Source organism: Giraffa tippelskirchi, chromosome 7 (genome assembly GCF_054371585.1).
Source record: "Giraffa tippelskirchi isolate mGirTip1 chromosome 7, T2T-mGirTip1v1.2.pri, whole genome shotgun sequence".
NCBI lineage: Eukaryota > Metazoa > Chordata > Mammalia > Artiodactyla > Giraffidae > Giraffa > Giraffa tippelskirchi.
The window spans coordinates 89,638,451-89,662,695 of record NC_137281.1 but is presented as its reverse complement, the minus strand read 5'-3'; the positions used below and the strand labels follow the sequence as shown (position 1 = coordinate 89,662,695).

Here is a 24,245-nt window from a genome sequence, read left to right as displayed (position 1 = left end):
TTCTGTAAACATCAATATAAAACCGCAGTAACCATTAGGCAGTAACCATTCCTGCATAAAAGAAAAGTACACTGAAGAACTAAATGCTAGGATGATTGGAGGTTAGTAAAATCTAATTCTATTTACAGTACAAGAGCCGCAGGGTTAAAACAGTCCCACGAAAGCTACATTTTTGTTACATAATTTCTAAACCTTATCTAAGCACACATTACCATGTCTTAGTTCCTTTAGCAGCTCCTCTTGCAGCTGAAGCAAAAAGTTGTAATTTTCCTGAACCTCCTGAGAAGGATCAACCATCAAAGTGCGAACAAGGTTGGAGCAGTAAGATTTGAAGCGAATACCCATGGCACAGGTAATGGCCCCAAAATGCATATGATTCTTGTCACTAGAGACCAAAGGGAGAAAGCATCTCATTACACAAACTTGTGAAGTCCTTAGCATACCTAGCATACACATCTGTAATCACAATTTTGACCTGCTATATCCCAAAGCTGAAGCAGAAAAAATGACCTAAACGTGTTTTTTTGTAAAAAAACCAAGTCAGTTTATAAAGGCTCTGGAAAGTTGTATCCCAAATATGCAAAAGTTATACTGAATTTTATGCATTATAATCTAACAGTATGATGGTAAGCCATCACCTTTCCAGCAGCCCCGATGAACAGCATTCTTTACAGTATTTTTAAAAATTAGAAGGGGAATAATTATGATATATCTAGCAAGATTTCTATTTTTTTAAACATGTTTTGCATTTTTTTCTTGTCACTTTTAATCATCTGGAAAATGCTTACAATCAAACACTCAAGTAAGAAATGGATAACTATGTGAAATAAAATTAAACTATACATAGACTAAGACAAGAAGATAATGCAGGAGGCAGGCTAATGGTTATTCTTTCTCTTCCTATTTTTTTGAATCCCAGAATGAGTCTAAGAAAAAATAGGCCAAAGGCTGAAGTGCTCTGGTTGTTTTATATTTTGAAATTCTCATACTCACCTCACCACACTGAACTTGAGGTTATAGTTGCCACCACTCTGAATGATAGGAGGGTAACACATTTCCACAGTAGAAGGGTCTGCTCCAGCTAGGTATTTTTTCTCTTCTATGGCCTTTTCCACAGACTCAGCCAGTTTGCTGTGTCGAACTTTCTACAAAAAGACCCAGAAATAAACCGGTATTTACTTTAGGGTGGCAAAAGGGTGTTGGGTTTTTGGACATGACCACTTGAAGACAACATATATCCTGATATCATATAGGAAGCCAAAGAAGTCTTATGAAGTGGTTTATGCACCAGATAACATACTGGTGTACACGCAAAAGCAAATTTAGAAAACATGTGGAATTTGCAGCTATTCAAAGAATTCTCAAGTGACATACTGGGTAAGCTCCAGAAACTACAGTGGACGTTTATAGTTGTTCTCAAAGAGAGCTGGCACAATTACACACCACCAACTTATCTACCAAAGGAAACTGAACACAACCTAAAAAACACTGCATGGGAGGGACTCACTTCATTAAAACAGTAAAAAGACCCTCCCACCCCCAATTTACCTCATCTGCATCAACTATTTCCATGACTCTTTCCTTGAAGAATTTGTTGAAGACCTCAGAGGTGATGCTAGCTGCTTTCTTCATTAGATTGAGCTCTCCATCCTCCTTTACAGCAATGGTATAGGCCACAACTGCACTGATGTCTATCTGCAGTCAAAGGGATAAACAGTTCCTAACATGCAGACACAGAACTGCTAAAGAAATCTCTCTCCCCTGGTTCAAATATTATCAGTGACTATGTCTGGTTATTTAGCAAACTACTCATCAGCAGTTTGCAGAATATCTAAATATTCTCTATATTCTCTTCTTGGATTGAATAAATATCTGAAAGAACTCTTTACCAGGTCATTGGTATATTCTAAGAGGCAATGAACTAACTCATCATTTAAAGTGTAAATGTAAATGCCTCTCTTGAAGTTTCTGTAAAGGCTGAAGAAGGTAGACAGAAAAGAAAAAAATTTTTTTGGACAAGAGATTTTCCTCAATTTCCCTCTGGAGTAGCTGAACTGTCTCCTGAATGCCTCACTCCTAGCTGAAAAGTCAATTGGTTTACACTCAGCCACAGGAAATGAAAATGGAAATATGAATGAATACAGCTTTCCCAAAACAAAGTCTCTGCACTATCAGTTGTGAAAGCCCCTCACAATTTTGTCTTTTCAACTCTCAGTGTGCTTGTTTCCAGAATATTCTTACTTTGTCAAAGCCCTCTTTGTTGAGGCAGTCATTCCAGCTCTTCATGAACTCTCCTGGAAATTTGTCTTTGCTGAACACTCCAATCTTCTTGCCATTCTTGCTTTCTTTAATGGCTTCAATCATTTTGTCAAAGCTGCTCTTATTACTTTCATTCTGTCAGTGCCACAGGGAAAAAAAAAGGGGTTTAGTTTCAGAATTAGACATCTATGTTCTACTAGTACTAGGCAGAGAATATTCTAAACTATGGAAAGAAATAAATTCTATCTCCCCTTTTCTTACCTATTTCTTTAGGGAAGACAGTAATATACCAAAAGGTTACACAAAATTTCTTTGGATATATTTATATGCTTAAGTGAAGTGAGACATAAACTGAGAACACCATTTTTTACTTCAGGAAGAGCTAAGAAACTGAAATACAAAGGTGAACAACATTCTGAAAAGAAATCTTTCAGTCAGGTGGGCAATATAATAAAAAAAGATTACATTTGATAAAAATTGGAAATGAGGTACACCTTTCCTTAAGGATATTTAAAGATTTTTGTTCTAATTAAGATACTCAGAGAAGTATTCTCAAGAATGGATAAAGTTAGTATTCACCATAATTTCATTACTCATTTGTGTTACTGCTAACTGATAGATTATTGAACTCTTTTCTTTCTAACAAATGACAGCTAAAATCTTCCCCTTGTATTTTTAAATTCCTTGAAGGCTTTTCTGTTTACTACTTTTAAACATTCTTTCACATTTTTTTATCACGAATTCTTTGTTAGTTCTGACCTTTTCTCGTACGAGTAGTGTGATGGCAGGGGCTCCGTTAGCATTCTCATTGCCCTTAGTGTTGGCAATCTGTTTCAAGAACTCCACTTTTTTCTTGCTGGCCATAAAAATGATTTTGTCATCACAGAATACCATGATAGTATCGGTTAGTTCATAACCAAAGAGCCATGTCTATGGGAAAAGACAACAGTGTGAACAGATAAAAAAAAAAATCAATGTATTTATACATATGAAATAAGGTATCTGGAATTAACTTCAAAACAATCCTGTACTGTGAGAACCTGGATATAGGTTCCAATGAAATGAGATTAGTCAGTACTGTTCACTGAACTTTTTATGAAAGAACTATTCTACACATCCTTTGTTTAACATGATAGCCACTACAGAGTACTTGAGACTTAGGGCTGAGGAGCTGAAATTTTAATGTGGCTAGTGGCTACCATACTGAACAGTAGCTGATTCAATGACTCTCAGGGCTAAACACTGCTGTAAACTTCTCACCTGTAAGGCAGTTGATTTGGCATAAACAATTTCTTCATCAACACCCACTGATACAACAATGGCATCAACGTTGGCATACTCATCTTCTCCTTTCTGAAAGGCAGAGTAGGTAATTTGGTCATTTTCTTTTCATACGAGCACAACAGGAATATATCCAAGATACATATAATTTTTTCCTAATGGAAATTCAAAGTTTAAGGTACATATATACTTGTCAACCTTACAGTCATTACTCTCTTTTTAAAGTAGCTTTCTGAAACAAAACTCATATATAATTCACCAACTTTAAGTGTAAAATTCAGTGGTTTTCAGTGTATTCAGTTACACAACCATCACAATCTAATTTCAGAACATTTTCATCTCTCCCCCCAAAACCCATTAGCAATAATTATCCACCTCCTCTCAGTCCTAGCGACCACTAATCTCATTTGTCCCTAAGGATTTGTCTATTATAAACACTTAATATAAATGGAATCATAATACATGGCATTTGTGTCTGGCTTCTTTCACTTAATATTCTTTCATGGTTCATCTGTTTTAGCATGTATCAATACAACATTACATTTTATTGCTAAGTAATATTCCATTATGTGGATATACTACATTGTATCCATTCAACTGTTGGATATTTGAGTTGTTTCCATCTTTTGGCTATTATGAATAATGCTGCTACAAACATTAGTAAGTTTTTGTGTGCACATACTTCTCTTGAGTATATATCTAGGTGAGGAATTGCTAGGAATATGGTAACTCTATATTTAACTCTCTGAGGAAACACAAGACTGTTTTCTAAAGTGCCTGCACTATTTCACAAATTTCTTTCCCAAAAGTAATGTGTGAGGGTTCCAATTTCTCCACATGGTGACCAACACTTAAACTTTATTATAGCCATCCAATGGGTATGAAGTATCTCACTGCAGTTTTGATTTGTATTTCCATAATGGTCAATGATCTTGACTGAGCGCCCAGTCTCATGATTCTGACAATTTGTATACCTATTTGTAGAAGTGTGTGTTCAGATCCTTTTCCCACTCTGGGTTATTGCTTTATTACTAAGTCATAAGAATTCTTTTTATACGTAAAAGTCTCTTTTATCAGATACGATTTGCATTTTTTTCTCCCGTTCAATGGATTTTCCTTTCACTTTGGTAATGATGTTGTCCTTTGAAGCACAAAACTTTTTTATTTTGAAGAAGTCCAAATTCTTTTCTTGTGCTTTTGATGTCATATGTAAGGTGGCTTTGCCTAACCCAAGGACACGAAGATATAACTATACTTTCTTCTATAGAAGTTTTCTAGTTTTAGCTCTTATATTTACATTTATGCTTCATTTTGAGTAGTTTGTATATGGTGTAAGGAAGGGGCCTAACCTCATTTCCCGCCCCCAAATTGTCTTGGCACCACATCAAAAATCAAACGATGTAAATGTGAAGGTTTATTTCTGGATTCTCAATTCTATTCCACTGAGTTACATGTCTGCCTTTACATTAGTACATTGCTTTGATTACTGCAGCTTTGTATTAAGTCCTGAAATTGAGATCTGTGAGTCCTCCAACCATTAGCTACTCCTGAACTGTTGTGTAAGACCAAACCACTGGTAACTGTGAGCTATAAGGTCAAATCTCTGATTTCCCTATAAAGTCAAGAAAAATATCTACAGGGAATACCCTGGTGGTACAGTGGTTAGGACTCTGAGCTTCCACTGGGTTCAATCCCTGGTTGGGGAACTAAGATCCTACTAAGATCCCAATTTCTTTTGGGAAAGAAATTTGGCCATGTGGCATGGCCAAAACAAAACAAAATAAAACCTACATACATAATGCTATAAATCAGTAATATCTCAATTTTTAAAAAGTTTATTTAAGACTCTTCCACATTTTAAGACTTCTGGATGCCAATTAGTATCCAAATAAAATAGCAATTGAGGGTTCTGCTGCATTTCTCTAGCAAAACAAAATACATAACCCGAAGGAGTTACTATATAGTAATCGTATGCATTCCCTCACTGATTTTCACTGAGAAAACGTTTACCTTCAGGTTGGTAAGATTTTATCATTAGTTCCCACTGATGATGCAAAAGTAATTAAAACTGCTACTGCCTTAGCATAAATTAAGGTAGTGGCACCAAGCTATGTTCATCACTACTACACACTCAACAGAATGGAAAAAAAGCCAGTTTCACTTAAAAAATGTCCTTGATGCAGTAAAAATGACTAATATTATAAAATCCTAACCCTTGAATATATGTCTTTTTAATAGTCTGTGTAAAGAAATGGGAAGCACATCCAAAGCACTTCTGTGTGTACAATGAAGTATGACAGCTGTCTCAAGGAAAAGCACTTGTATCAATTCAATTATTTCAGTAATAAATTAAACTAGCCATTTAAACAGACTTGGATATCTAGCATACATTTTCTTGAAAATGAATGAAGTGAGGATCACTTCAAGGAAAATGAAAGAAATGTGTTGTTAATGATGAAATTTGAGCCTTCAAACAGAAATCAAACTTTGGAAAACCCTGTACTCACCATTGTGAACTTGACAACTTCTCTACTTATTCAAGAACTTTTCTGATGATATCAGCAGAATATTAACATACACAATTCTCCAACATCATATAATGAAGCGTATACATTTACCAGATGTATACAACTGAGGGAACAATATTTTTCAAATAACCAGTGGATGATGTTACAAAATCGTAACTTGAGTATGAAAAGCTCACTGTTGTGGTTTTAAATTCCACATTACAACTAACTTTCAAGAGATAACCACTTCCAGGGAATTCCCTGGCAGTCCAGTGGTTAGGACTCAGCACTTTTACTGCCAAGGGCCCAGGTTCAACCCCTGGTCGGAGAACTAAGATCCCATAAGCCAAGAGGCCAAAGGAAAAAAAAAAAGAGAGAGAACGATTAACTACTTCCAGAGTTTTAGTGTACTAACAAAGAATATCCATAGTTATCTGAAGAGTTTATTAAAATTTCTCCCTTCTCCAACTTTAGTTATGTACAAAGCCAAATTTCTTTATATACTTGATCAAACCTATATAAAGAAAGATTTTGTGGGGAGCTGAATAATTTAAGACTGTAAAGGGGCCCTATTATCAGAGTTGGGGACCACTGTCCTGTGATCCCTGACATGGATTAACACTAACTCTGGCATCAGGTATTCTCTCCTCCATTCTTTGCTACGTACATTCCGATTCTTCAGTAAACATGGGATTCTGTGGAAACAGTATTACTAGTACCTTGATACCCCCCCAAATTAACAGGTACTCCCCTATATTTATGCGTTTTGGCTACCAATATGTAAAATACCACTGAAACTAACCAAAAAGTCCCTTTTAGTATTTTTTGATACTTAAAATCTTAGTCGAAATTTTTCCACAAAGGATATCACCATGCACAAAAATTCAAAATACACAGTAATAAATTTTTTAAAAGTTGTTGTTCAGTCACTAAATTGTGTCTGACGCAATCCCACGGACTGCAGCACACCAGGCTCCTCCGTCTTCCACTATCTCCCAGACCTTGCTCAAATTCATGTCCATTGAGTTAGTGTTATACAAAGAATATAATTACATAATTAATCATTAATAACAGGAAAACCATACAAAGTTATCTCAATATAACTGAAAATAGGAAGAGAGGAAAAAAGACCTATGTACTCAGCTTTTTTATGACAATATGGGAAACCAGTCCATCAAATCTCAAGGATTTCCATTAATATGTCTGGTTTTCTACTGTCCATCAAAAAGGTGAAAGGATGAATCCTAATCTCTCCTGGAACCCAGGTGCTCTGACCATTTCATAAAATATTTTTGACTATTCTTTATAAACACCAGGAGAAATAAATGCAGAATTTAAATAAATAAAGATAATAAATTTAAATAAAGTTTTTTCTTAAAATGTGATTCAATGAAAAGGATTACAATAAAGTCAACAATTTTGACAGCAAAGCCTTGGACACTATTTTGTATTTTCAAATCTTATAAGGTGTATAAGTACCTTATACAGATTAAATCTGAAACAGTCTGAAACTGTGGGAGATTAATAACCCACTTGTAAAACTTCCATGATGGGAGCTGGGGTGGGAAGGAGGCTCAAGAAGGAGGGGTTATTATGTATACTTGTAGCTGATTCATTTGTTGCACAGCTGAAACCAATGCAACATTACAAAGCAATTATCCTCCAATTAAACACAAATTAAACAAAAACAACATGTTACCCACAGTAACATTTTAATAAATTATATACAATACTAAAATATTTTCAGATTAACTTATGCCTGGAATTTGTTTTAAAATACTGGAGTGGGGGACTTTCCTGGTGGTCCAGTGGGCAAGACTCCATGCTGCCACTGCAAGGAGCATGGGTTTGATTCCTGGTCAGAGTACTAAGATCCCACATGCTGCACAGTGCGGCCAAAAAATAAATGAATAAACAAACAACTAAATGCATAACAAAAAAATACTGTAGGGGGGTGGCAAAAAAAAAAGGCCGTGAGGCTAGCTGCTGTTGCCTCAGGATCAGTTGTACAGTCAGTTCCAAGCACTGACTATTCAAGACAGCTGGGGCTCAACTCTGCTGTTTAAACAGCCCCAGATTACCACCTAACCCCTTCTGCTTGGGAGAGCTTTAGGACTCAGACTTGGGCCCTTGTCAAATCTGGACTCAGGATTCCTGTGCTCCCTTTTTGAGATGAACCATTTTACAGCAGTGACTCCTGGTGTGCAGACTCTCAACATCCACCCGATCCGCTCTGTCACCAAATTCTCCCACTTTCCAGTCTGTCTGGTCCACTTAACAGTCAAGTGTTGCTGAAACAGGTGTTTCAGATGGGAACAGTATTTACTGAGCAGGCACTTTCTGTATGTAATCAGTAAACCTCATGATAAAACTTTAGCTGCAGTATGCATCATCATATTCAAAACCCCCAATCAAGACCTAGCACACTCAAAACTCCCACACAAACACACAGGCAATTCTCACACTAATGATGATTTAGGCTTTTGAAAAAAGAAGTGCTGAAAGTCTAATTAAAATACACATATTAAGATGGATATTTTTCATTAGGATACAATTATTATAACAGTATAAAGATATACTTTTCTACCACCTATGTCTCTTTCAGTTAAAAGAACAGAGGCCCCAATACTTTGGCCACCTGATGTGAAGAGCTGACTCATTGGAAAAGACCCTGATGCTGGGAAGGATTGGGGGCAGGAGGAGAAGGTGACGACAGAGGATGACATGGTTGGATGGCATCACCGACTCGATGGACATGGGTTTGAGTAAACTCCGGGAGTTGGTGATGGACGGGGAGGCCTGGCGTGCTGCAATTCATGGGGTCGGAAAGAGTTGGACACGACTGAGTGACTGAGCTGAACTGAACCGAAGAAATTAACATCAATTTAGTTATTCATACACTGGTTATTTGGTGACCTCTCTAACAGATTACATCAACATCTTTTTGTATCTCCACCAGAACGTCCAAGCAAGAGACAAAATCAAATCACAGATTTTTGTCAATGCTTGGAATGACTCTATTTTTTGCATTGGAAAGCACCAAAAAGCATCACTACGTGGAAAAAAAAAAATCCTCTCATTTTGCAAGTGTAAATCTAAACTAAATGAGTGGCCCTACAGTCAAACAATACTATTTTCCTAACAGAAAATAAAGAAAAATTCTAAAGGCAAAAAAAAAAAAAAAAGAACAGAGGCAAGCATACTTTCATTAGGGTCCTAAAAATAAAAATGAATTTCTCTGGGATGTTCCTGATGTTTATCTACAAGGAGACCTAGGATCATTTGACTAACTTTTCTGCCTTCTACATTTAGAGAGACAGTAAGCCTACTGGGTGAGGGCTCACTCTGAAGCCAGACTGCCTGAGCTTGAAGCCGTGACCTCACCCCTTATTGTGACCCAACCTTTCTGTGTTCCAATCTCCTACACTTCACTTCTATAAGTGTTGCTGTGAGAAATAAACTAGCAAATGTGTATGAAATACTTAGAATAGTGCCTAGCTCATAGTAACTACTATATGTTTGCCATCATTATTATTAAAGACCAAAATGTAGAAGAAACACAGGCAAAACACTCTCACATAAATTATAGCAATATATTTTTTTGGATCCCTCTCCTAAACCAAAGGAAACAAAAGCAAAAATAAACAAATGAGACCTAGTTAAACTAAAAGCTTTTGCATAGCAAACCACTGACAAAATGAAAAGAAAACCTTTTAAATGGGAGAAAACATTTACAAATGATATGAGCAAAATATATATATATACACACACACACAAAACAGATAACAGTTCACACAACTATCAAAACAAACCAAATGACCCAATTAGAAAATGGGCAGAAGACCATTTTTCCAAAATAGACACACACGGACAACAGGCACAGGAAAAAATTTTAACATCATTAATCATTAGAGAATTGCAAATCAAAACCACAATGAGATATTCTCACACCAGTCAGAATGGCTATCACCAAAAAGAATACAAATAACAAATGCTGGCAAGGATGTGGGAAAAACGAACCCGTCTCATCCGCTGGTGGGGATGTAACTTTGTGCAGCCACTGTACAGTACGGAGGTTCCCCAAAAACAGAAATCAGAGCGATCATATGATCAACAGTTCTACTCCTGGGTATACATCTGAAGAAAATGAAAGTATTACTTTGAAAAGATGTATGTGCCCCAATGTTCACTGCAGCGTTATTTACAACAGCCAAGATATGGAAGCAACCTAAGTGTCCGTCAACAGATGAATAGATAAAGATATGGGGTGTATATACACACCCCATATACAATGAAATACTATGCTCAGTCATTAAAAATGAATGAAATTTTTCCATCTCCAACAACACGGACAGACTTGGAAAGCATTATGTACTAAGATTAGAGTTTTTTGGAAGATGAGAGACTGGTAAAGGACTAAGTGCCTGATAAGCATTCTTAGCCAGAAGATATCGATGTTAAGTGTGTGTATCTCGTAAAGCCCTCATGGGTTCAGGACTCAGGAGGCACCAAGTACTAGAGAAGGGAAAAGGGACATATCATACATGGTTAAGTTCAGGGCTAAGAACAGAAGTCTGGTCAGCAAGCTTAAGTCCCTAGTTCATAGAAGCCCTGAGACGACAACTAATCCTCCCACAAAAAGACTTAATGCAGTCTCTGAATAAAGGGGCTCAAAAAGCTCTAGATACTAGGTCCAGCAGAAGGCAATTAATAAATGCTGAGGAATTCAACGAAAGTCGTGGTTTTTTTTTTTGAGTCAATGATTTAATTGACTTTAACATAAATTCTGTATTATCAAAACACAAATAGAGGTGGCTTCTGGTATTAAAACAGAGATAATAGCGAAATTCAAAATTATTAGGCTAGAACCTAATAATCATGTAGGTATTTAGAATCATAGCAGAAATTAAACATTTTAATTCTGAGACTCCTAGGAGTCTCAGAAATGGAAATAGTAGGTTAAATTGTTCTCTTAGTTTAATAGAATGCAATTTTATTAGCAGAAATTTTTCTTGCATTGAATTCTAAGCAGACTTTTAAAATGTAGTTACTTTTAGAAATAAGAAGACAGAAGCTTAGTTCAAACACTGTTTGGTAGAAAATAGTCAATTGTCTTTCAATTGACCATTTCTTTCTCTCACCTTAATAAATGCCAAGAGCACATTTCCTGTGCGTGCATGCACAGTCGCTAAGTCATGTCTGCTTCTCTGAGATCCCTCCAGGCTCCTCCGTTCATGGGATTTTCCAGGCAAGAAAACTGGAGTGGGTTGCCATTTCCTCCTCCAGAAAGTCTGTTTTTTTGAATGACAACTGCCCCAAAGACAAGAATTAGAGGGTTTTTCTTTGGTCACCACCAAATTCACAGAAAATACTTCAGGATACTGCCAGTATCTAGGGGGTTCTCCAGAGAAGAAGCTAACCTATTTACTCTACCATAACCTCTCTACTAGCTGAGAGACCCTATTCACGCAGAGCTTCCCACCAGTTTCTTACTACCGTATTCTTCATACAAATGAGTAGCCAACGCTCAATTTGATTTTTGTGAAGTGTTCAACACGTAAGAGAGAAAGCAAAGAAATCCAGAGGGAACAGACATGGCAGAGGACAGAAAATAAAAATAAAACACCCCCCATACAAGAAATAAATCTAGTATATCCATGAAACAAGAAAAAAATAGGGGATAAGAAAGAATTAGGAAAAAAAATCAATAAAATGTGATGAAGTTAAGAAACAGCATCTGGAAGCAGACAATAAAGAGATAGAAAATGAAATGAAATAGATAACAAATTTAAGCCAAAAGTTTTAAACCCCACTAAATAGGAATTTCTGGAGGGCAGGGGAGGAACAGATCACTGAGGAAATGGAGGGGAGAAAATGCTCAAAGAATGCAAAATTCCAGCACTGACAGATGTGAGTCTTCAGATTAAAATGGGCCCCCACTTTCCAACTCAATGCAAAGGGTAAAAAAAAAAAGGACTCATACCAAGGCAGTGAAATATCAGACATGAGGAATAAAGAGATGTTTTACAGAGAACAATAGGCCATATATATTGGAAGAGGAAATAGAATCACATCACCCTTCTCAAAAGAAATACTGAATGCTTGAAGGCTGACAAACAGTTGACAAATTCTGAGCAGAATTCTCAGAGATTTTCAACCTTGAATTTTATACTAACTGAACTATTATTATTAACCAAAAGTAGAGACAGAATAAAACTTTTTAAGACACATAATGGCTCAAGAAACATCTATTCTCCGTATCCTTTCCTAAGAACTTCTTAGAGAAAACAAAGGAAAAAAAAAATCATGACATGGACTGCTGGATATAGGGGACACTGGAAGTTCCAAGGTTCAACAGACTGGATAGCAACCTGCACAGACAGAGAAGAGTAATGTAAGGTTGAGGGGGTGGTGGTGGTTAAAAAACAAAAACAGAATAAAATAATTTTAGAATAAAAGACTGATGAGATTATGACAGATCTACAGGAAAAAATTAAGGCTAAGGACATTTAAAAGAGGAGAAAAACTGAAGTAATCATTAATGCCAGGAAAACTTAATAGGAACTTAATTATACTCTATTACCTCACCCATCAGTGAAAATAGTTACATGAGTATAACAATGTAAACTGATTTTACTAAAAAGTGTGGAAAAAAAAATCACGGGGGATGGATATGTGATAAAGCAAGTATGATAAAAATATTAATTGTATAAACTAGGTGGGGGAGGCACATGAGTTCTCACTGTTCTCACTGGAAATTTCTTTTACCTTTCTGTAGGTTGAAATATTTCATAACTATGTCAAGAAGAAATTTACAGGAAGTATCAGGAGGAAGGGAAATTGAAATGTTACAATGTAAGTTAAATTTAAATCATAATTCTACCAAAATAAGAGTTAATATCTAAAACTGATAAACCAAGAAATATTGATAGCAGTATATAGATATTACTTTAAAATATGAAAGGAAGTGAAGAACTGGAAAGTGGGTGCTTTTGTGGCAGGTGACAGTTTCTTATGCTACGGCTTTTAGAACTATTTGGTTTTTTAAAACGTATGTATTACATGACTAAAACGGATTTTTTTTTAAAAAATGCAAGGTAAATATCAATAATACAAGTGGTAAGGAATCAGCAAAAACTGTGACAGTGGTATCTGAATGATAAAAGTTGGGGAAATACTGCAGCAGAGGAACATCTATCTTCCTTTGAAACCAAAAGGGTATTGCATTAAAAGAGGAAACATTTTTTAAGTCTCTAGTTATACCAAGGATACCAAGCTAACTCACCCAAACTGATACAATGCTGAGAATAAAAAGGTATGCCATTAATTACACAGGTAGACAGTTTCAGAAAAGGCAAGACTTATAATCACACTAAGTACAGCCTCCATAAAAATCTCTTCAAACCAAGAAGGGGATGCATGAAAGCTCAAAAATCAAATTATCAGCATTTAATGAGTGCCTACTACATTCTAGGCACCGCACTTATTAATAGTGGCAAATAAATAAATAAAAATGAGTAAGAAAGAATAAATGAATCTCAACCTGCCCAGGCATTTACTTCTATCTAGCCTTCCTCTTTACTCAAGAAACTAAAGCACTATTTAAATCTTTCTCTAGTTCACTCCAGAGGTAAGTGAGCTATAAGCAACTGAGATGGGTAGAAGCAAACTGTCATCTTGTTGAATGTAGTATGAAAATTGCCCATGTTTCAAAGAACCTTCCTAAGCCACAAAAGTCACTGCCTGGTCTTAGAGAGCAATCCAGAACAAGAAACTTGTCCACAACAAAAATCAGCAAAGAGCCAGAAATCACCACTCAAGAGAAACACTGACACTATAGGTTATTAGTTTCCTCCATAGGCACAAACTTCCTTTTCAAGGCTGGGACCACTCACCTCCCCAGTCCTGATGGGTAGTGTAGTGCCACATGAATGAATGCAATGGATCAGCATTCCATTGGAAAACAGCTACCATTCTGATTTTTTTATGGAATTCTTTTAGGTTAAAAGGCAGATGACTGAAGTCAAGGTTCACACATAGCAGCATGTCCCAAGAGTTAGGTCTCAAATGAGTTACAGGTGTGCATGGATACAATCTCCCCTCAGTTCTCAAAGCAGCCGGGATCCCAGGATGGTGGGTAACCTCTCTACTTGTACCCCCATGAAGTACTAATCCTATCACTTGGTTAAGAACAATCACAGTCATGAAAAGACTGGGAAGCTCTCAATAAGGACCCGGTAAGTATAAGAAGACAGGGAAGAAGCTCACGCTCACGACCCAGTGTCACCACCGAGGGTTCTCTAATGCAGAGACAGAAAGGTGCTGCAAACTCTTTCTGCTTGTAGCAGTTCTCATTTTCAAAAAAAAGAAAAGACAGGCAGCACTACTAACCTCAAATGTCCATAAGTAATACTTTTCAGTCACGACGGCAGGTCTCCTGTTTCATTTCTGACTGAGCCCATCGTCTTATCCCTAAAATGATACTATTCACTCAGGTATAAGGTTTAATGTTTGAGAAATTTCTACTCAAAAAAGGAAGTGTGTGATAATCCAACTCTTTTGGGGACATAGTTATGAAAATTGTAATTAAGAGATATATCTTATTTACAATAGCCTCACAGAATGTACCTTAAACTCAACTTGCAGATAAATAAGGAAACACATTAGTTCCTACTCTTATTTTAAAAAAGAAAAAAAAAATAGCCTTTTCGTGCTCTACAACTCTAGGTAGTTGTGTGAACAGCACTGGAGTTACCACAAGCAACCACACAATTCTGTAAGACTAATGTTTTAAGGGTATTTAAAACTTACAAATGGATGTGGAGCCCAAACTAGTTTTTTTAGTTAATTTTTGTCTTCTTTGAAGATGGGAGTGGACAACACAAGGTTTGGCATTTCTATAGTTAACTACAAGTTATTCTTATTTCAAGGCCAATTTTCTTACTCAAAAAAGGAATAAGTGTAGAAAAGCAAATATAGCTTGCACCTGTATATTTCACTATTTTCCTGCTGCACCTAAGAGGATAAGCAACCAGAACTTCTTCCGGAAACTACGATCGTTGGTTAAGCAGGTCGGAATGAAAGTGCTGTAACCTGGAAAAAACAATGCATAAAGCAACTCGACAGGTGGGGTCTAAGCACAGTTACTACAGGGAAGTCTATTCAAATAAGATTTTTCATAATGATATGACACAAATTTTGCTAAGTACATTTTTATATTGGCTTGTAACTTTGTAAGATCAGGATCTTATCATTTAACATGCTCCTTTCAAATGATAGAAGGGCCAAGGCAAATTTTAGTATTTGAGAAACAAACAAAAAAATGAGGCCAATAACTTAACTTTCATGGATTTAAAGACTGTCATCGACAATGAGTTTACCAATGGGTCTTTAGGCCTCAAGTATTTCCCTAGTCTCATGCTTTGCATCTACCATGTATGGAAACTTTTGAGCTCTAAATTAATTTTAGCTCCAAGGAATGGTCTAGATAGGGTTATTTTATCAACTTCTGAATCACTGGGACTAGAAACAATCACCACAGCAAAGGTGTGTGACTTGGGGAATCTATGAGTGGAAGAGCAGGCATTTGATTATCACTCATATCATAGTACTTTAATTAATCTTCAGGAAATAGCTGGGCATTTAGAGAAGTATTTCCAATATGGATCACGTTCAAACTTTAAAACATGACAGTGAGAGAACTTATAAAAACATCTGGTAGAAACTAACTAATAAAATTTAAAAAAATAAATTTATGTTCAGCTTTTGTCTAGCATAGTCCTTAGTTTTGCATATAAAATGCATAAAACCCATTTTATTTTCAATCATCTAATGCATTTATGCTCAAAAGGTAAAACTTGCACAGGAATCTTTAGTATGAATGGTAGGCAAATGATCAATTCTAATAGCTTAGTTTTTAGTAGATCAGTTTCAAAGGCAATTTACAATGTTGAAGTCAGAACTGATCATTTTTGTCAGGATGCTCTTCAGGTTTTAAAAAGCCCCCTTTAGCTTTATCTTCCCTGAATGACAACAGTTCAGAGGTCATACTTCAGCTGGATAGCTCAGAAGACACCACAGGATGCAATCAAATGTTTGAACTGATAACTTACCATCACAAAAATAAAATTTTAATTGTGGACTTTTTCAAGCAATCAAAAATGCCCAATTCTTACACTAGAAACTGTAACAGCTTTTTTTCTAAACACATGCCCTGGATCCTCAACCACGGAGAAAACTAATAAGGTTTTAGGCATCACATCGTTTTTCTGCATTACCAAAACCTGCAGGTTTTCAGCGTTAGATTTCTGTGTTACCCACGGCAGGGCCTAGAACAGGAGGCGGTTGCGCGTGAGCAATGTCTTTTTTTAACTCCAGCAAGAGCCCCGCAAATGGTAAACGCCAAGAGCCCGATTCGCATCCTTCTGGCCCCTCCATCCATCCTTGACGAAATGGTTGTAATTCTGGCGGGACCTGGGGCACAACACTCTGGTTCTAGAAGGACAGAGCGAGTGCGTGGGTGTGTATGAACACTGCAGGAGGGGGCAGCAAGACGTGATCACGGAGTGGGAGGGAAGAATGATGATGCCTCTTCTAGGGCGGGAAGAAACTACGAGAGGTGGCTGTTATGCATGACGGGGGCAGGCACGCGGGGAAGATGGTGGTGGCCGCAGGCTAAGGTGATTACGGGGGGGATTCCCTGCTACAGGGCGGCGCTTGGGGTCGCCTGCAGTGAATGATCCTGGAGCAACTAAATGCGCACGACCCTGAACCCGGGAATTCCTGACAGAAAGGGGAAAAAAGGCGCCGAGAAACGGGGTTATTATGGGATGGCAAAGGGGGGCTCCCTGGGGAAATTACGGGATCTATCTCACCCTCCAATTGCTGTACAGTCTCTTCACTCGTCGATAATAAGCGTCTTTGTCGAGAGTTACAGCCATAGCCACAGACGCCGCTTCTCCTCGGGTTCCGAGAATCACGCGAAGTCCCGGCTCCGCCACCCTCTCTCGGCCCCGGAATCCCGCACTCTCCCAGTGACCCGGAAGTATCGACCTCAAAGATGCCCTTTCCGCTTCCGGGTCCCGGCAGCGATCCGAATTCTTTTTTAAAAAAAGTCCTTCCTCCGGAGGTTAGGGGGAGGAGAGAAAGGAAGAGTAGGGAAAGCAACAAAACGTGTAACGCAAAAAGAGTCCAGATTTTCGCGGGGTTTTCTTGTCAACTTAGCAACAGCCGCACGCGAGTCGACGTCATCACGTGATGCTCTGCCCCCGCCCTTACTCTCTCCGGGGCCGAGGTCTCCAGGAGCTCCGATTCCGAGTGGAGGCGGCGGCGGCGGCGGCTGGGCACTGAGGAGGCGGGAGCCCTGACGTGCCGGCCCCGCCCCACACACACTGCCGCGCGCGGGTGCAATGGCCCCACCCATGGGCAAAGGAAGGGAAAACGGAGAGCGGGATCTGGGGTGGGAGTGGGAAGCCTACAGCATAACTGGGTTTGTTTCTCTCCTAGAAAACGTGGGGAAGCAAAAGCCTCTGCCGCTCCAGGCCTGGAAGGATCCTCCGTGCTAGGACGCTGGGTTAGGGGCTCTAGGCCGACAGGGAGCTCAAGCTGGTAAAAGGGAGCCTACCCTGCGGATAAACTCAACTTACCCCGGAGCTACGGGGGAAGAACTTCGCCTTTGAAAGGGAAATTAAATGCCCAGGCTTCATTTGAGCGCTGGGACGGTAGGGGAGGAGTCATAGGAAACAAATGCGAGCCCACGTCGTGACAGCATCCTTCCAGTCAGCCAGTCCCCTTGCCACAGTTCATGAAGTGACACCATTTTTACGGCTTCCCCGAAACAATTTCAGTCAGTTCAAAACAAAATGTACGTGGGCCTTGATGGAAATTCTTCTCTCATCTCTTTGAGAACTTGGGATTTTGAATCTGGGAACATTTTGCCTACTATTTTAGCTTAGAACATTTGGCAAGGTGGAAAGCCTACGCTTATATACAAGCTATTCACGGAGTACGGATGACTTGTCTGCCCTATCCAAGGTAACTTCACACATTAACAGTAAGGAACTTCAAGAAAGTGGTGTTGAAATTACCCTTCATGAACATCAACTGGTTATACTTATATTGGGTTTGAGCAAATATAGAACGAGGGAAGAGTGGGAAAGGATTAACTTAAATTTATTAATGCCAAGGGGAAGGAAGGTAACAGTTCCTGACCCTCCAGCTGTATCCACAGTTCGGTCAGGAACAGGCTCTGCCAGAGGCTAGTGCCAGCGCTACATAGTCTGTGGTTAATGGAGGTGTCTAGGGAGGGGTGAGCACATTGGCTGCTCTAGTCTCCTTTCCTTCCCCAGAACCGAGGAAGTAATCATGTATTATTTTAGGAGTTCCCCTACCCACCCAATCCTCTCAAATTTGGAAGCAATCAGGTACAAGTGTTCTTTTGCCTTTTCACCTCCTGGAGTCCTGGGTCTCCCCACATCTCCCCTGCCCCTCCCACGTTTCCATAGTCCAAGGGCCAGAGTAAATGAAATACAGCAGCCACCCAAGCAATGGGGACCATGCTGGGTCTTCAGTCATCAGCATCTTCGCTGGAGTCTGAGTTGGCTGGCATCATAGGATCATCAATGAGTGAGAAGTCCCTTTCTGAGCTATCATAGCCCTGAGATAAATCATCATCATCATCTTCATCCTCATCGTCCTCATCCTCCTCAGGTTGCAGTGGTGGCAACCTCAAGGCAGTACCAGAGGTGGTAGTGGCTGGTGAAGAAGGGTAGCCAGTGGCTCTCAGGCCTGGATGGTGATGGTGGTGATGGTGGGGGTGGGGGTGGTGGTGGTGGTGATGAAGCATGGTGCTGGAGTCTACATGAGGGGATGATGCTGCACCACCCATCACAAACGGCATAAAAGGCAAAGATGCAGAAGTGGCACTGCTGTGACCCAGAGATGACACAGATTGCAGGCCACTACTGCTGTGTTGGAAGGTATTATGCAGAGACAGGGACCCAGTGCCTCCACCCTGCATCAGGGCCATCATCTTAGAAAGGTCTGGTCGTGTCCTACGGGCCCGCTTCTTGCTGCTGTCTGGTGCAATAGGCCCAGGCAAAACCCGGTTCAACACAGTTTCAGTATGATGACCCTGGGAAGGAGGAACAGAAGATAGTAAAAGGGAGAAAAAACAAAACAGAAGTCAACAGAGTCCTAGCTTGCAAATGCTTTTTCACTGAACTATCTTTAGGAGGGGCAAAATAAGTATAGTCCAAAGAGACTTGATGGTAATAGGGACGAGGTAAAGCTGGATGTAGCAGGTTGAAACATTATGATGCTGAAGCTAAAAGCAAAGATTTGACACTGACACTCACCTGAACCAGAGCTTTGATTTTTTTTCCCACGACTACACTGTACCTTTACTCTGGCCAACCATTTCAAAACTGCTTACTTTTGTTAATAAGCCTGAGTAAGACAATGAATCAATCACTACTTGTACAGTATGCTCTCCTGATGGCGGACTGTTCACATGATCTTACCATGTGAAGGACAGCACAACCATACTGACATATACAATATTATCCTTCATTATTGCATCAGAATGGGGTAAACTCAAAAGACAGACCAGATTAAGAGTCTGGATGTCTAGAACACCAAAAAGACTATGGGGTAGCTCCTTAGCAAATTTACTAAAATAATTTTTTTCCACACTATAATAAACTTACATATCCACTGAATTTTGAATTGCTTCATGTAAATGGGCTCACTATAAATTCTGGTTTAGTTCACTGAAGCTGGAACATTACTAGACCTAAGTATAATACTGAGTAAACTGGCATTAAACTCAGACAGTTACAAACATCTCAATACTTAATTTTTTAGGCTTTTAAAATGTTAACTATAATAACTACCAGGGCTTCCCTGGTAGCTCAGATGGTAAATAATCTGCCTGCAATGCAAGAGACCCAGGTTCCATCCCATGGGTCAAGAAGACCCCCCGGAGAAGGGAATGGCAACCCACTCCAGTATTTTTGCCTGGAAAAAACCCCATGGACAGAGGAGCCTGGCAGGCTAGTCCATGGGGTCAAAGAGAGTCAGACATGACTGAGCAACTAACACACTTTCACATAATAGCACCAAATCACATTAGTAATGCAATAATAATACAGTGCTAGATACATGATCAATTCTGCAGTAAGAATACTGGACTAATCACATTATAATTTTCTGTGATTTGCTATGATCTTTTTCTTTGTTAGAGTTAACAACTGATTATAAAGAAAAGCAAAAGTACTTGAAGTAAAAATAGGTAATCCTGGAAAAAAAGCCTTCTTTACAGGCTGCTCTATAATGTTAAATTAAACACAGAGACAGTATCAGCCTTCTTGCCATCAGCCTCCCATATCAACTACTCTGCTTATTATACCCTTGGGCCCATGGAGGATAAGAGAAAAATAAAACATTCTTCCATGGCAACAATATTTGTATGAAACCACTTTCACCCAGTATAAAAACAATAAGCCTTATAAATTCACCTCATAAATAAATATATATTATGGGCAAAATAATATTCTCAGAATTTGTTAAATGCAAATGATAGATATATTTCATTTGGAAATTTTGTTAAAAGATAAACCATGTGGTTTTATATATATATATATATACCACATACATATAAAGACGTATATAGAAGATCAAAAGGGGAATGATTAAAGTGAGTATACAAAGTATTAATCCATTTAAATGTTTACCAAACCCTGATTTATATGTTTATATTTACACAACTATTGTCCAAAGTAAGGCAAACATTGCCAAGAGAAACTTTTGCAGTTATATTTTTGATGGAAAGGATTATGGGTTCTTAATCCACCAAATCTATAACCATATAAAAGTAAAAGTACATTTGAAAATCATGGAATAATCATGGACCAAAATTGTTATAAACTATAGAACATGATTTCCTGTCTTTTTCCATTACTGGCATATTATTAATGATTCCCAACATCTTCTATGTTGCTGCCGCTGCTAAACCGCTTCAGTCATGTCCGACTCTGTGCGACCCCATAGACGGCAGCCCACCAGGCTCCCCCGTCCCTGGGATTCTCCAGGTAAGAACACTGGAGTGGGTTGCCATTTCCTTCTCCAATGTATGAAAGTGAAAAGGGAAAGTGGAGAAGGCAATGGCACCCCACTCCAGTACTCTTGCCTGGAAAATCCCACGGACGGAGGAGCCTGGTAGGCTGCAGACCATGGGGTCGCTAAGAGTTGGAAATGACTGAGCGACTTCTACATTGAGAAGCCTATTAAAACATGGCTGTTTTAATAGGTTCCAAATTGCAGGTTCCCCCATCAGGGAATGAACCCCAGGCCCTCAGCAGTGAAAGCGCAGAGTCCTAACCACTGGACTGCTAGAGAATTTCCCAAATCACTTCTAAAATATAAAACTTTTAAGAGATTATCTGCTCCCAAACCTTCAATTTTTCAGGATATACAAATTGAAAAAGTTAAAAGGGTTTGCCAAAAATCCCTTGGTCAGTAGAAGAGCAGGATAAAGCACTGACTTTTCTAACATGTCTTACTAATTCTTACATTTTAATATGTTTGAAGTGTTAAAGTTAGCTTTTAGAATTTCATGCTCTTCTATAGATGAGGATACTACAGGACTATAAAAATATCAATAAAAATATTATGGCTTCTTTGTGAACTGAGGATAAATTTTCTCAAACATACAGGGGAAAAAAAGAAACAACATTAAATAATTTCTCTAGTCATATCTAGTATGGGAACAGAATGGTAATATCTCAGTTTCACTCACCTTTTTTCCATTCCTAGAGTTAGCTGTCTGTACTGGTTCTATTCCCAAACAGTTCAATTCTGCTTTATTATTTTTTTTATATCTCTGCCATTTCTGTTTTCTGCGATCCTCCATATACTACAAGAGAAAAGTTGCAGTTATCCTAAAAGACCAAAACTTCCTGGAGTAATAATTAAGGTACTAGTGTCTACTCTAACCACGAATGTTTATTGTGTGAATAAAGGATTAATCCTAGTGGAAAACTGCCATTAAGCAGACTTCTCCAAAAAACTTAGGTGATTATATACTAGTTCAGTGCCTAGCATTTAGTTTAACAAGTTCTGGAACATTATTTTGATCCTCACAACAACTCTGTGAAATAGGAAGACAGAGGATAATTACTCTTACTTTGCCGATGCAGAAACAATGACATAATAGGGCATGCTTCTTCCCTCTCACACAGCTTAAATATCAGGGGAATGACTTTAAATCTTGCTAGATGGAACTGCCACTCACCGCTAGAAATCGGGGATCGACAGCAAACTCTGGATGACCCTGTAACCACATCTCCAGTTCAGCCCGGCGAGGGGCATCCTCACCCACGAGCAAAGTACCATCCACCTTATTGATGACAGGGATCCGGGTCTCCAGGTCCACATCAAGGTGATTAGGCTCTTCCATGCACTCCACCTCCAGCTGCAAACCCAGAATCCACCCCCATGAGCACATACTCTTCTTATGAGTAGGGAGGGAGGGGTAGCAGAGCCAATGGTAGCCATAAAATAGTATCTTCTACTCCCTCAATCCCAACTGCCTTCATCAATTACCAGGAACAGAAAGATTTTATCTAATCATCATGTTAAAGACTTTCTCTACCACTTACCTCAACTAGCTTCTTTCTGTTCCCTTTCTTCTTATGAAAAAGAGGATGTCCATCTCCCATTACTCCATTAGCCATCAACTTGTGCTTTTGGAATGTTAACTTCAGTCCTTCCTCCTAGAAAGACACCCCACCCACCCAAGACGTCACATAGCATGTTTTTAAAATAAAGATTAACTTTAGAGGGAATCCTCTGGTTCAATGATGGTGAGAAGGAAGGCCATCTGACTAATGGATACAAACTAGAAATACAATAAGACATACATTTTTCCTTACAAAGACTTCATTTCTTGACTCAGTGCCCCTCAGGTTGATTTAAGAGAAGTAGAATTTATCTCAGTAACACCCAATGCAGGGAAAAATCCCCTACCTGGTGTCTCAGAATTAGCATGGCAACTCATCACAGGGGCAAAATCCTGATATTCCCGTCACGTAACTAGAACATTTTTCTTGTTGAGTACTTAATGACCACCTGCTAGGGATCATTAGGGAACAGCATCAGGAAAAAGAAAATTTTCCACCCATTTTCCAAACAATACTGATTTCATTTCAGTAGGAATAATTTCTATTTTTAACTCAATAAGGCCCATAACACTTGAGTATCATTTTAATAGATTTTCCACAATTTGATTTCAATTTTTAAAAACTAGGTTTCTAGGATCTACAAGCAAGCCACTCAAAAGAACCCTTTTAATCTAGCCACTAGGAGATACAAGGGCTTCCCTGGTAGCTCAGCTGATAAAGAATCTACCTGCAATGCGGGAGACCCCGGTTCAATTCCTGGGTTGGGAAGATCCCCTGGAAGAGGGCATGGCAACCCACTCCAGTATTCTTGCCTGGAGAATCCCCATGGACAGAGGAGCCTGGCGGGCTACAGTCTATGGGGTCACAAAGAGTCGGAGACTACTGAGTGACTAACCACACACAGGACACACAAGTCAAGATAAGATCCCTTCCTTTACTGAAATGACTTTTCCTCAACGGATCTTTGTGAGCTCTAATTTTTTTTCCCTCTTCTCATTTTTAAGGTTAGCTGACCAAATGAGCTTAATATTAATGTTATGTTTGTAAAACTAGCTAGCAAGAATTACAGCCTCCTTCCTCACTTCCCAGTGCCTAAATGCTCAGCTTACATCTTTAATCTGAACCGTAAACTCCTTCTCATCCATGCCTCGGCGAAGTCTGGTGAACTGAGCTGCTGCTGTGGTGACTGCAGACACTTCCTCCTCTGCCATGGAAGCTGCGCTGCTACTTCGTGGTGTGGGGACTGGAGAGTCACCATATTCTCCTGGAGTCAATGAGGGACTGTCCAGCAAGTGGTTGCCTGGCCCCAAAATTCCTCCTGTTAGCATTTCCTGGCTCCGGCGACTAGAAGGCCACTTCCCTGAGAGTACAGCCTGGCAGACGAGGTCAATACGGTTTATCAGGACACGATCCTGAGTGGGGGAAAAAGAAATCAATTAGTCATGTGATCCTGTGACAAGTAATAGTGCCATCATTAACAAGATAAGTAAAAATTATATGTCAAGAGTGAGGTAAGAAT

At 38.9% G+C, this 24,245-nt stretch overlaps 2 protein-coding genes and 1 non-coding gene across 25 annotated transcripts in view; all 3 read right to left on the bottom strand.

Moving 5' to 3' along the window:
• The window catches only part of SUPT16H (SPT16 homolog, facilitates chromatin remodeling subunit), a 36,886-nt gene extending 19,807 nt beyond the window's left edge, over nucleotides 1-17,079 (bottom strand). For 2 of the 5 annotated variants that reach the window (XR_014058668.1, XM_081506766.1), the window contains exons 1-7: nucleotides 16,922-17,079; nucleotides 3,520-3,612; nucleotides 3,019-3,189; nucleotides 2,242-2,394; nucleotides 1,549-1,695; nucleotides 994-1,145; nucleotides 213-385 (exon numbers count right to left, since the gene is read on the bottom strand). Coding sequence is in view for 4 of the 5 variants with exons in the window: in XM_081506766.1 (XP_081362892.1) it covers nucleotides 213-385; nucleotides 994-1,145; nucleotides 1,549-1,695; nucleotides 2,242-2,394; nucleotides 3,019-3,189; nucleotides 3,520-3,612; nucleotides 16,922-16,987 (955 nt within the window). In the remaining variant the exon portion in view is untranslated. Of the gene's footprint in view, nucleotides 1-212; nucleotides 386-993; nucleotides 1,146-1,548; nucleotides 1,696-2,241; nucleotides 2,395-3,018; nucleotides 3,190-3,519; nucleotides 3,613-14,438; nucleotides 14,531-15,033; nucleotides 15,141-16,921 lie in introns of all 5 variants that reach the window. The other 3 variants (XM_081506769.1, XM_081506768.1, XM_081506767.1) reach the window with 3 other exon arrangements.
• A 1,123-nt stretch (nucleotides 17,080-18,202) lies between these two features.
• The window catches only part of CHD8 (chromodomain helicase DNA binding protein 8), a 56,527-nt gene continuing 50,484 nt past the window's right edge, over nucleotides 18,203-24,245 (bottom strand). For 13 of the 19 annotated variants that reach the window (XM_081506724.1, XM_081506728.1, XM_081506735.1 and 10 more), the window contains 5 exons: nucleotides 23,836-24,138; nucleotides 22,706-22,819; nucleotides 22,339-22,518; nucleotides 21,844-21,960; nucleotides 18,203-19,179 (listed from right to left, as the gene is read on the bottom strand). In XM_081506724.1, coding sequence (XP_081362850.1) covers nucleotides 18,613-19,179; nucleotides 21,844-21,960; nucleotides 22,339-22,518; nucleotides 22,706-22,819; nucleotides 23,836-24,138 — 1,281 coding nt within the window. In that variant the 3' untranslated portion in view covers nucleotides 18,203-18,612. The remainder of the gene's footprint in view (nucleotides 19,180-21,843; nucleotides 21,961-22,338; nucleotides 22,519-22,705; nucleotides 22,820-23,835; nucleotides 24,139-24,245) is intronic. The other 6 variants (XM_081506731.1, XM_081506732.1, XM_081506740.1 and 3 more) reach the window with 1 other exon arrangement.
• LOC145515978 (small nucleolar RNA U6-53/MBII-28) lies at nucleotides 23,003-23,111 on the bottom strand. The gene has a single exon (XR_014061169.1). It is a non-coding gene; the product is annotated as a small nucleolar RNA U6-53/MBII-28 (small nucleolar RNA).